Genomic DNA, 13,946 nt, shown 5'->3' on the forward strand with positions numbered 1-13,946 from the left:
GACAAGGGATGGAAGTCTGTTCCACCTACCAACCACCCGCTGGCTAAAGGCAAATTTCCGCACATCTATCCTACATCTGTCTTTCCTCAATTTGAATTTATGCCCTCTCAGGTGATTATTCTGAGCAAGAGGAAGAATCCCATCAGCATTCAGCATGCTCAAACCATTCAAGGCTTTGTACACCTCTATCAGATCACCTCGCTGGTGCCTAGTTTCCAGACACTGTAATTTGCAAAACTTAAGCCTTTCTTCGTAAGAGCACCCCTTTGTCCCATTCACCAATCTAGTTACCCTTCTCTGTACTCGTTCCAGCAGCTCTACATCCTTATTGAAATGAGGCCTCCAGGCCTGTATACAGTACTCTAGGTGTGGCCTGACCATTGCCTTATACAAGGGAATAATCACCTCCTTATCCCTGCTAGAAAAATTCCTATATATCATTGACAATACACCATGAGCTACTCTTGCAGCCCGTCTGCACTGCTCAGAGAACTTCATATCTGCCTGCACAACCACCCCCAGGTCCCTTTCACTCTCTACCACTGTCAGTGTAGTACCACACAGTTGATACGTTGCTCTGGGGTTGCTGTTTCCCATATGTAGTACTTTACATTTGTCAATATTAAACTTCATTTGCCACCTCGAAGCCCATCTGCTCAACCTTTCCAAATCCTGTTGCAGCAGCATAGTGTCAGTAGTGTCCTTGACAACCCTGCCAACCTTCGTATCGTCTGCAAACTTGGACATTAAGCCTGATATACCATCATCAATATCATTTATAAATACAGAAAACAATAAAGGACCCAACACTGAACCCTGAGGGACTCCACTAATAACATTAGTCCACGATGAGCAGTGTCCATTGATTACCACTCTCTGTCTTCTCCCCCTCAACCACCCCTTTATCCATAGCAGCAATTTGCCTCCAATGCCACACTGCTCCAATTTGTGCAGCAGTCTTCCATGTGTAACAGTATCAAAAGCCTTTCTAAGATCCAAGTATATAATATCAAAGTTATTCCCTGCATCCAGTTCTTTTGTGACTGCATCATAGTATCCAATCAAATTGGTCAGGCAAGACTTATCCTTAACAAAACCATGCTGTGTCCTAGCTATAACTGAAGTCTTGTCTAGATGATCCTGCAGTGCTTCTTTAACCAGTGCCTCCATTAATTTTCCGGGAACAGAAGTTAAACTCACAGGTCTATAATTACTTGTGTCAGCCTTTGATCCCCCTTTGTGAATTGGGGTCACATTTGCACATCTCCAGTCCATGGGTACCTCCCCTGAGTCCAAGGAAGCTCTCATAATTATGGCTAAGGGTTTGCTTACTTCCTTTGCTGCCTCCTTTAATATAACTGGATAGATCCCATCCACCCCCAGGTGCCTTTCTTGTGTTTATCTTCAACAATTTCTCCTCCACTTTGCTCTCAGTTATTACAAGATTCTCTAGCTTACTGCTAGAGTTGAATACACCTCTGGCATTCCCCTCGCTGAATAACTCCTCATGTGTGAATGTCGATGCAAAATATTCATTTAGTTTGTTAGCTACCTGAGCAGGGTCATCAACAGTTGACCCATCGATCTCAAGTGGACCAATCTGATTCATCCCCTTCCTTCTAGAGTTTACATAAGTAAAGAACTCTTTGCTGTTTTTCTTCGCATCCCTTGCCAAGGATCTCTCGTAATCTGCCTTCGCCTGCCTAACCTCCTTTGTAACTTGGTTACAGATCAACTTGTATCTATCATAGGCGTCTGTGTCACGTGTTAATTTGTATGTATCCCATGCATTTTTCTTCTCTGCCATATGCCTCATTAGTTCATCTGACATCCATTTAGGCCTAAACCTTGAACAATATTTCTTAGTTGGTATGTAAAGCCTAGTAGCTTCCAAGATAAGTTCTTTGAATGCTTCCCATTTTGAATTTGCTGTTGGCAATATCATCAGTTGATCCCACTGTATAGAATTTAAATACTGTCTCAGTCCATTGTAGTCGCCTTTACGAAAGCAATACCCCTTCCCTTTACCCCTAATGGTAGTTACCTCTTTGAGTAACTCCCACTTCAGCACACTGTGATCACTGCCACCTAGTGGTTCATTTATCTGCAGATTCTTAATGCATGAAGAATCACTACTGATAATCAAATCAAGAGTATTACTCCCTCTAGTTGCCTCCCGAACATGCTGATGTAGAAAACAATCATCCAATAAATACACAAAAGCCTTGCTACTGTGTGAGTGACCAGTCCCCAAATTCCAGTCAATATCTGGGAAATTAAAATCCCCCAATATAAGACTCTCTGATTTACTGGCCCACTCTATTTCCATGTACAGTTTCTTATTATACTCATCAGAGTCATTAGGCCTATAGCACACTCCTACTCTAAATTTTGATCTCGCAATGCTTATGTCACACCAAACTGACTCGACACTGCACTGTCCAGCGATGTCGACTAGCTTCACTTCCTTGGATTTTATGTGTTTTTTTAACTAATAGCATAACCCCTCCTCCCTTCCTATCCTGTCTATCCTTTCTGTAGACATTGTACTCCCCAAATTCCAGTTCTGCCTTCCTTATATCTGTGTGACACCACGTCTCTGAAATCCCCACAATATCTGCCTTTGATGTTTTGAGCAATACCTCAAATTCATCAAATTTATTTACTAAACTCCTAGCATTGGTGTATACACAAGTATACATGCACCTGTTCTTTTTCTTAGCTACCCTAGCACAACAGGCACCTCCGTAGCCAGGTGGGAAGGAGCAGCAGTGCGTAGCACACGCTTCTTGATTAGACCGGGGTTCGAGCCCGTCACCACCAAATACGGAGGATGTGGAAAGGTCAGGGAATGACCACCGCATATTCCTGAGCAATATGGCCTTAGTTGCTAATGCTCCTAAAAACCAAATAACAAACAAACCCTAACACAACCCATGTGTTTACTTGTACCCCAATGATTCCCAGCAGTCTCTGAAATATCCTGCAGCTTATTTTCCAGGCTGCGGCTCATAGATTACATTGTCCCTTCATAACACTGGCTGCAAAGTCAGCCAAGCAAAGCTGACCGAGTTCTCCATATTTTGATCTTTTCTCATATTTCTGGGTAATATTTTCATTCCAGTAGTTTCATGTCAGTAGAATCATCATTGAGATTTTCTTCAGCGCTTCTTGCTCTTCTTACTTTTCTGACGCTCATGAGGCCAAGTAGTTGGAATGTACACAACTTCTCTACTAGCCTCAGACATTGGCTGGTGAAGCAAATACCAAGCTGCCTCTTGCAAGCTCATTTCAACACTGTTCAACATTTTAATGCTAACGCATTTTAACAAGTCAGTGTAGTCTTGATCTGGATACTCTTGCAATTTGATCAACTCTTGATACAAATGGCTTATGACTCTGTTGGTTTTGTTAACATATTCTACAACGTATGATGCGCATGAATGTTCCTCGAGTATGAACTGTAAATCCATGTTTGAATTTAATATACCCGCTATCCAAGGATTGAAGGTATTCATCAAAAGCTGTGTCATATTTCTTTTCATTAGAACAGTAGGTCTCATCAATCCTGATCGAATAACATCCAAGTGTAAGTTTTCATATCCAACTTGTGGTCTTCTAGAAACTGCTCGAGTGTATCGTAATGTTTCTTTTCAAGATCTTTCTTATATTGTGGAAAATGTCATTTGAAACTTGAATGTCAATTGTCTTGTGCATTCATCGGCATTAAAACTTGAGTTTGATCCATAGGCCAATATGGAATATTGAATCTACATCGATCATCATTCTTCTTCTAACAAGTAAATGTATGCTTGTACACTTGATTTGAGTAAGACGTCGGAAGAAACGAAGCATCGGTGCTGCACAATTCATCTATTATTTCTACAGTCTTTGGCATATCTTCCGAAACCAATTCTTTAGGATAATTTTGTAGCCACATCAAAATGTGAGCATGCGGACTGCCATGATGCTGAAACACTCTATACGCTTGAAGAAATCGATTACTTTGAATTTCCCAAAAGGATTGTACACGTTTTCGATTCCAGTATATGCATTATAACGTCAACTAGTTTATTGAAGTATATTACACATGTGATTGGATCCTTGTTGACTAGCTTTGTATGCTGCAATGCTGTCAATTCTTTCATTGGATCGTCAACTTCTGTATCTTCACTACTGTTTAGTCTGTGAACTGTTTCCAAGATATGTGGCCAGCAAACCTCCATCGCACTCAATGTCAGAAACATGGTCAGTTTACCAAGTTGTCTGATCATAGCAAAGACATCTTGTTATGTTGGAAGTTTCTCTGATGCATTGGAAAATGGAATATAAACCTTTGATTATTCTCAAACGTAAAATTTTCATCAGCATGTATAAAATATGATGTGCCGTTACTCCTCGGTGATCTTTTTGTCTTATTTCAATAGTTGCCATCATAAACGGAGTAACACATAATCCATCTTTAAATTTACATGAAGGGCCTAAGTAAATCACTGGAAACAACAGTTCCTCAGCATGTTCATCGTAAACTATTGACGTCGGTTGATTGTGTTGTCTTCATTCCAAAGTAAAGTGTTTTGCTGTGCCATAAGTAATTCGATGTCACTTTCAGACAACGTCTTCTCTACATTACATAGACAAAGACTTCTCTACATTGTCTACTTGTTCACTATTGGTAACTCTCGATGAAACTGTACCAAGCAACTGATGATCAACTGTGATGTTATAACGTTTGTACAGAGGAGTATTGATTAAATACCTTAGCCACGATCTGACCGTTTCTTTTCTCACATATCCTTGCAAGTAAGTCAATTTATGAATCAAATGCTTCTTGATGTGAACATTGAATGCATAATCGTCGTCTAAAGCAGGAGGCAACTCTAACCATATTATTTACGTCAACTGGAACATTTATGACTTGTCCGACGATACCATAACTGCCAGTTTCATATCGCAAATGTCGTATCCGCACGAGTGGCAATGTAGTCAAAACCAACCGTTCGCTTATACAATCGAGCAGTGGTAAATTCGATGGAAACGGATGATATATGAAGCCACTGGACTTGGATAACAATGGTACATTTTCCGATTCCAAGCTTGTGAAGCATGTATCGCAAAGCATAAACGATGCCACATTCTCTGCTTCTGGAAATTCATCTTCAAGAATTTGTATATGGTTTGGCTTTGGTAATCTCAAATCACTCTGAAACCACAGTCTGTCACAAATACTGCATACATATCCAACTAGTTGTTCAAAAACGTTCTTTCAAATTCTTTTGAAGCTAACGTATAACACTTTTGACAATCTTTTTTTGCTGATTGCACTGTTCTTTTCGATGTTGATGGCTGGACATCTACCTCTAATTGATCTTGCTCATGTTTACGACTCTTTCTTGTGTTCTGCTGCCGACTTTGGTACTTGCTTTTCAACGTTAGATTTGGGATTTTGTCAAAATCTTTGAACACGTTTAGTTGATGTAACTTTCAGCATTGTCGCACGGCTTGACAAATGCAAAGTAACTGAAAGAAGTCTAACAAGTGTTCAACTCTCAAAAACTAAAATCCTGATTTGAAATCTAGTTATATATCCTTGTAAAGCTCTCAAAGAGCAACAATTTTGTTGCTTACTGTTTTTGTCTAACGTTTATAGTTTTCAAGATATTGCGAAAACAAACTTGAAAATGCTTGAATTTTTCAACTCTCTCAACTTTGCATCGCTATTACTCGGGAACCATAAGAGCTACATCAAAACTATTTATATATATAAAAACTACGTTTCCTACTGAACAATTCTGTCCCTTACTGTTTATGTCTATCTATCATAGTTTAGAAGTTATTGAGAGTGAAAATAACCAAGGTGCAACGGCAAATGACCAAAATGTAAACTTTTTAGTTTTTTCAAAAAAAAAAAGTTATTAAATATCAAAATTTCTAATTTTTTTCTTGCAAATTCGTCGACGGCATTATATACCCGATAAAATAAGTATAAATCGTTTATACTATTGTCTAGTTTCGGAGATATAACAGTTAGACGTTTCACATTTCGTGACACCCTTGAGCGCTGTAGGGTATCCCCAGCATAGACGTTACTCATGTCAAAAATTCTATTCCATGAGCCTTGCACTATCTCTCCAGGGCTGAATTGATGGACAAGGCTCTCATCATATACTCCCTCCTATTGTGTCTGGCCAGAATTGCAGTACCTGTACTTGTTAAGTAAATCTGCAGATCTCTTACTCTTAAGGTCATTAGTGCCAACGTGTACAACAATATCACCTTTTGTTTCCTTAAAAGATGACATCTGCCCTACAATGTCATCAACTTCTGCCCCTAGCAGACATACCCTGGCCCTGTTCCACCTATCCTTTTTGCATAATATATTCTCCATCTCCCTGACAATAGCATCACCAACAATAAATAGTTCCATTTCACCATAATAACGTAAAAACCCACACAATTCCAGTTATCGGGATTATCACAAATACAATAAGATCAAGTTTACTACCCATTTATAATTAGATTCACTAACAGAAAAGCCCAATTAAACTGGAAAGTGCAAATTGTTTTTATTGTTTTATGGTCGTGACCTCCAGAAATGTTCTTTAGAAAAAGATCAACAAAGCCATTCAAAATTGATTCTTATAACAGAACACATGATAACGATGAAAGGGTAGCACTCCATTATAAAAATGACCACTTAGAAAGAAAAATAGCTTAGTTATATAGTGAAAATTTCAACTTCCACGGTCTTGGAACGAATTACCAAAAAAAAACAATGTGTTTTGGTTCACATTTTATTGTTTTCACAATACCTCCATTTATTCCTATGGGATACAAAATATGTTTCCATGATTTTTTAAAGTTTACACTGGCTAGCAAAAACTTATGTAAAGTCGAATTTACGGAAGTCTAGTATTGAGTAAGTCGGGCAGTGCCTGTACCTATATATATTAAATGTTAGCATTTTAAAAAAATGGATGCAATTTTGCATAACTGATTAATGTAGTCATCATTAAAATTTAATGAAAGGAAAGGTACTAACCAAGAAGAAGTGGTAAATATTCATTAAAGGTGATATGCTGGATTTCTGCAATTACAATTCTACGAGTTTCTTGAAAAATCCTCTCATCATCCCAATGGGGATTATAATGATGCAAGAGGTGGGCAAGATGATTATGTTCTCTCATCCATATGGTATGCATTGTTGTCAGTAAAACCTGTTCATTTACACGAACATCTCCTGGATAAAAAAAAGGATTTATGTGCATATATTATTTTTACCATTTGTTTATATATATTGTTCTTTTCAAAATTGACAACAAAGACCAAAAATGAAGCAGTGATGCAGATTTTATTAGGATGTGGGAGAGACAATTAACATTATAGGAATTTGTTATTATTATGTTTTTATCCATTGACGATCAGCTCAGACAAGACACTACACTCTGTCATAAAAAATTTTTAAAAAAGTTAAATCTAAAATAGAACAACCTAAAAAGGGAATTATAATACATTAATCAGAAAAAAAATTTGCAAATACAAACCTTATATATGAAATACATAAAATCTAATTTATTGCCCTTAGTTCTAGTATAATTTAAAAATGCAAAAATTTCACCTTCCTTTATTTTACTCTCACAGCCATATACACCTCAATCAGATTCCCTCTTACTGTAGCTACTAGTAATCGAAGAAGCTATGTATTTCTTCATAGCAATAAAGAAAATATTTATTCATAACAATGAAGAAATACTTTCAAGGCTTACACCTAAGTGGATGTCAGATGAACTATAGAGACATGTGGCAGAGAAGAAAAGTGGATGGGATGCATATAAATTATCAGGTGACACAGAACCTCCTTTGGTAGATATTAGCATTAGTTCACGGATATGATGCAAGAGAGCAAGCTTATACAGCATCAGCCAAAAAAAAAGGAAAAAAAAAGGTCCTTCCCATTTCACTCATGCATTCACTCCAAATGTTTGTCTAGTTCTGCCTTGAATTTATTTAAGCTGTCCACTTCTACGACAGATGGAAGTTTGTTTCAGAAATCAATCAACCACTCGCTGGCTAAAGGCAAATTTCTGCAACTGTCTTTCCTCAAATTAATCTGGGTAAGAGAAAGAATCCCATTAGCACTGAGCTTGCTCCAACCATTCAAGGTTTTATACACCTCAACCAGATCACCTTGCAGGTGCCTAGTCTCCAGACAATGTAATTTGCAAAACTTAAGCCTTTCTTCGTAAGAGCAACCCTTTGTTCCATTCACTAATCTTGTTGCCCTTCTCTGTACTCGTTACAGCAGCTCTACATCCTTCCTAAAAAGAGGGCTCCAGACCTGTATACAGTACTCCACGTGTGACCTAACCATTGCCTTATACAAGGGGATAATCATCTCCTTATCACTGCTAGAAAAATTCCTGTATATCATTGACAAGACACTACGAGCTACTCTTGCAGACCATCTGCACTGATCAGAAAACTTCATATCTGACTGCACAATTGCCCCAGGTCCTTTTTATTCTCTACCACAGTGAGTGTAGTACTACACAGGTGATACGTTACTCTGGGGTTACTGCTACCCATATGCAGTACTTTCATTACTTTACATTTGCCAACGTTAAACTTCAGTTGCCACCTCTCAGCTCATCTGCTCACCTAGATCCTGTTGCAGTAGTGTATTGTCATTAGTGTCATTATCAACTCTGCCAACCATATCGCCTGCAAACTTAGATATTAAGCCTGATATACCTTCATCAATATCACTAATAAATGCAGAAAACAACAATGGACCCAATACTGAATCCTCGGGAACTCCATTAATAACATTAGTCCACAAAGAGCACTAATAACATTAGTCTACATTGATTACCACCCTCTATCTTCTCCCACTCAATCATCCTTTATCCATAGCAGCAATCTGTCCCCAATGCCACACTGCTCCAATCTGTACAGCAATCTTCCATGTGCAACAGTATCAAAAGCCTTCCTAAGATCCAAGTATATTATATCAAATTTATTCTTTGCATCCAGTTTCTTTGTGACCACATCATAGTATCCAATCAAATTGGTCAGACAAGCTTCCCCTTAACAAACCCATGCTGTGTCTGAACTATAACTGAAGTCTTGTTTACATGATCATGTAATTCTTCTTTGACCAGTGTCTGCGTTGATTTTCCCGGAACAGAAGTTAAGCTAACAACTCTGTTATAGCTTAACTTGTGTCACCTTTTGATCCTCCTTTGTGAATTGGGGTCATATTTGCACATCACCAGTCCATGGGTACCTCTCTGAGTCCAAGTAAGTTTTCATAATTATGGCTAAGAGTTTACTTACTTCCTTTAATATAACTGGGTAGATCCCATCCACCCCAGGTACCTTTCTTATCCTTATCTTCAACAGTTTCTGTTCCACTTTGTCTCAGTTAATATAAAATCATTTAGATTTTGTATTCAGACTAATATAAATTAGTCTGTAATAAATTCACAAAGCAGATTAGGCAAGTGAAAGCAGATTATGAGAAGTCTCTGGCAAAGAAAAACAGCAAAGACTTCTATGCTTATATTAACAATAGAAAGGGTTGAAACGCATTGTGCCACTTGATGTCTATGGGTTAACTACAGGATCTGGAAAGGTTGAGCAGATGGGTTGAGTGGTGGCAAATGAAGTTTAACATTGACAAATGTGAAGTACTACATATGGGAAACAGCAACCCCAGAGCAACGTATCAACTCTGTGGTACTACACTGCCAGTGGTAGAGAATGAAAAGGACTTGGGGGTAATTGTGCAGGCAGATATGAAGTTCTCTGAGCAGTGCAGACGCGCTGCAAGAGTAGCTCATGGTGTCTTGTCAATGATATACAGGAATTTTTCTAGCAGGGATAAGGAGGTGATTATTCTCTTGTATAAGGCAATGGTCAGGCCACACCTTGAGTACTGTATACAGGTCTGGAGGCCTCATTTCAAGAAGGATGTAGAGCTGCTGGAACGAGTACAGAGTAGGGCAACAAGATTAATGAATGGAACAAAGGGTTGCTCTTATGAAGAAAGGCTTAAGTTTTGCAAATTACAGTGTCTGGAGACTAGGCACCAGCGAGGTGATCTGATAGAGGTGTACAAAGCCTTGAATGGTTTGAGCATGCTCAATGGTGATGGAATTCTTCCTCTTGCTCAGAATAATCACCTGAGAGGGTATAAATTCAAATTGAGGAAAGACAGATGTAAGATAGATGTGCGGAAATTTGCCTTTAGCCAGCGGTAGTTTGTTTGTGGAACAGACTTCCATCCCTGGTTATGGGAGTTGATAACCTAAATAAATTTAAGGCTCAGCTGGACAGGTATTTCGATATGAACAGAGGGGTAAAGTAGAAGTTTGTTTTGTTTTTTTTTTGGCTGATGCTACATAGTAGAGGCATATGATGCTTTCTTGCATCATATGCCTCTACTAATGCTAACTGTTGATGATTCTGCTCAGATGATAAACTGAATGTGTATTTTCTATGTACATTCACAAATGAGGAATTCTTTAGGGAAGGGGATGCCAGAAATTTATTAAACTCTAATGAGGAGCTAAATGACTTTCTTATAACTGAAAGGAAAATGGAAGAGAAATTATTGAAGATGGACATAAAAAGGCACCTGGGATGGATGAAATCTATTCAATTATCTTAAGGGAGACAGGAAAGGAGGTAAGCAAACCCTTAGCCATAATTATGGAGCATCCTTGGATTCACAGGAGGTCCTTATGGATTGGAGATGTGTAAATGTATCCCCAATTCATAAAGGGGATCAAAAGGTGACATGAGTAATTACAGACTTGTTAGCTTAGCATCTGCCCCAAGAAAAATAATGGAATCACTGGTTAAAGAGGTAATGCAAGACCATCTGGACAGGAATGCAATTATACTGCAATCACAGCATGGATTTGTTAAGGGGTAGGCTTGTCTAACTGGGCTCACGTGTGGCGAGAATGGGCTTGGCACACCCAGGGTCCTGAGCTGGATATAATCATTCTTCTCTTTCTTGGTGATTCCCTTCTTCCCCCCCCCCCCATCTCTCTCTCTCTCTCTCTCTCTCTCTCTCTCTCTCTCTCTCTCTCTCTCTCTCTCTCTCTCTCTCTCTCTCTCGATAAAAGACTGCTGTACAAATGAAGCAATGTGGCATTAAGGACAAGTTACTGGTATGGATAAAGGGATAGTTAAGTGGAAGAAGACAAAGAGTGGTTATCAATGGGCACTATTCTTAGACTGATGTTATTAGTTGAGTCCCCCAGGGTTCAGTGCTTGGCCCAATGTTCTTTTCAATATTTATTAATGATACTGATGAAAGTATATCAGGTTTACTGACTAAGTCTGCAGATGATACAAAGGTTGGCAGGGTGGTTAATAACAGTAATCAGGATGAGCTACTGCAACAAGATCTAGGAAAATTGGGTTGATGGGCTGAGAAATGGCAGTTGAAGTTTAACAATGACAAATGCAAGGTACTGCAATATGGGTAGCAGTAATCCCAGAGTAACTTATTGACTGTGTGGTACTACACTCAGGTAGTGGAAAATGAAAAAAGACTTGGGGGTTATTATGCAGTTAGATATTAAATTCTCTGACAGTGCAGACAGGCTGCCAGGACAGCTCCTGGGGCTTTGTCAATGACATACAGAAACTTTTCTAGAGGGGATAAGGAAGTGATTATATCTTTTGTACAAGGCCACGGTTAGCCCACATCTATACAGGTTTAGAGGCCTCACTTTAGGAAGGCTGTAGATCTGCTGGAATGGGTACAGAGAAGGGCAATCAGATTGGCAAAGGGAGCAAATGTGTGCTCTTACCTAGAAAGGCTTGCAGTGTCTGGAGACTAGGCACCTGTGGAGTGATTTGATTGAAGTGTTTAAGGCCTTGAATGGATTGAGTAAGCTGTATGTTAGCATTAGCATTAGTAGAGGCATTTGATGCAAGAAAGCAAGCTTATGCAGCATCAGCCAAAAAAAAAAAAAAAACCCACTTCCACTTCACCCCTCTGTTCATCCAAATACCTGTCCAGCTGAGCCTTAAACTTATTTAGGCTATCAACCTCCATTGCAAGGGATGGAAGTCTGTTCCACCAACCAACCACCAGCTGGCTAAAGGCAAATTTCCGCACGTCTATCCTACATCTGTCTTTCCTCAATTTGAATTTATGCCCTCTCAGGTGATTATTCGGAGCTAGAGGAAGAATCCCATCAGCATTGAGCATGCTCAAACCATTCAAGGTTTTATACACCTCTATCAGATCACCTCGCTGGTGCCTAGTCTCCAGACACTGTAATTTGCAAAACTTAAGCCTTTCTTCGTAAGAGCACCCCTTTGTTCCATTCACTACTCTTGTTGCCCTTCTCTGTACTCGTTCCAGCAGCACTACATCCTTCTTGAAATGAGGCCTCCAGACCTGTATACAGTACTCTAGGTGTGGCCTGACCATTGCCTTATACAAGGGAATAATCACCTCCTTATCCCTGCTGGAAAAATTCCTGTATATCATTGACAATACTCCATGAGCTATTCTTGCAGCCCATCTGCACTGCTCAGAGAACTTCATATCTGCCTGCACAACCACCCCCAAGTCCCTTTCATTCTCTACCACTGTCAGTGTAGTACCACAGAGTTGATGCCGCCTCCGTAGCCAGGTGGGAAGGAGCAGCAGTGCATAGCACACACTTCTTGATTAGACCGGGGTTCGAGCCCGTCACCACCAAATACGGAGGATGAGGAAAGGTCAGAGAATGACCACCGCATTTCCCGGAGCAATATGGCCTTAGTTGCTAATGCTCCTAAAAACCAACCAACAGAGTTGATACGTTGCTCTGGGGTTGCTGTTTCCCATGTGTAGTACTTTACATTTGTCAATGTTAAACTTCATTTGCCACCTCGAAGCCCATCTGCTCAACCTTTCCAGATCCTGTTGCAGCAGCATAGTGTCGGTAGTGTCCTTGACAACCCTGCCAACCTTTGTATCGTCTGCAAACTTGGACATTAAGCTTGATATACCATCATCAATATCATTTATAAATACAGAAAACAATAATGGACCCAACACTGAGCCCTGAGGGACTCCACTAATAACATTAGTCCACGATGAGCAGTGTCCATTGATTACCACTCTCTGTCTTCTCCCCCTCAACCACCCCTTTATCCATAGCAGCAATTTGCCTCCAATGTCACACTGCTCCAATTTGTGTAGCAGTCTTCCATGTGCAACAGTATCAAAAGCCTTTCTAAGATCCAAGTATATAATATCAAAGCTATTCCCTGCATCCAGTTCTTTTGTGACTGCATCATAGTATCCAATCAAATTGGTCAGGCAAGACTTCCCCTTAACAAAACCATGCTGTGTCCGAGCTATAACTGAAGTCTTGTCTAAATGATCCTGCAGTGCTTCTTTAACCAGTGCCTCCATTAATTTTCTTGGAACAGAAGTTAAGCTCACAGGTCTATAATTACTTGTGTCAGCCTTTGATCCTCCTTTGTGAATTGGGGTCACATTTGCACATTTCCAGTCTATGGGTACCACCCCTGAGTCCAAGGAAGCTCTCATAATTATGGCTAAGGGTTTGCTTACTTCCTTTGCTGCCTCCTTTAATATAACTGGATAGATCCCATCCACCCCAGGTGCCTTTCTTGTGTTTATCTTCAACAGTTTCTCCTCAACTTTACTCCCAGTTATTTCAAGATTCTGTAGCTTACTGCTAGAGTTGAATACACCTCTGGCATTCCCCTCGCTGAATAACTCCTCATGTGTGAATGTCGATGCAAAATATTCATTTAGTTTGTTAGCTACCTGAGCAGGATCATCAACAGTTGACCCATCAATATCAAGTGGACCAATCTGATTCATCCCCTTCCTTCTAGAGTTTACATAAGTAAAGAACTCTTTGCTGTTTTTCTTTGCATCCCTTGCCAAGGCATTCTAC

The 13,946-nt window shown here is 39.6% G+C and overlaps 1 protein-coding gene across 3 annotated transcripts in view; it reads right to left on the reverse strand.

The window, feature by feature from the left end:
• Positions 1-13,946, reverse strand: part of LOC150090411 (peroxidase-like) — a 265,140-nt gene that overhangs the window by 127,930 nt on the left and 123,264 nt on the right. For all 3 annotated transcript variants that reach the window (XM_090389871.1, XM_090389869.1, XM_090389870.1), the window contains one exon: positions 7,043-7,240. In XM_090389871.1, the coding sequence (XP_090245997.1) occupies positions 7,043-7,240 (198 nt within the window). The remainder of the gene's footprint in view (positions 1-7,042; positions 7,241-13,946) is intronic.

Source organism: Mastigoproctus giganteus, chromosome 2, assembly GCF_048544385.1.
Source record: "Mastigoproctus giganteus isolate SK-2022 chromosome 2, ASM4854438v1, whole genome shotgun sequence".
Taxonomy (NCBI): Eukaryota; Metazoa; Arthropoda; class Arachnida; order Uropygi; family Thelyphonidae; genus Mastigoproctus; species Mastigoproctus giganteus.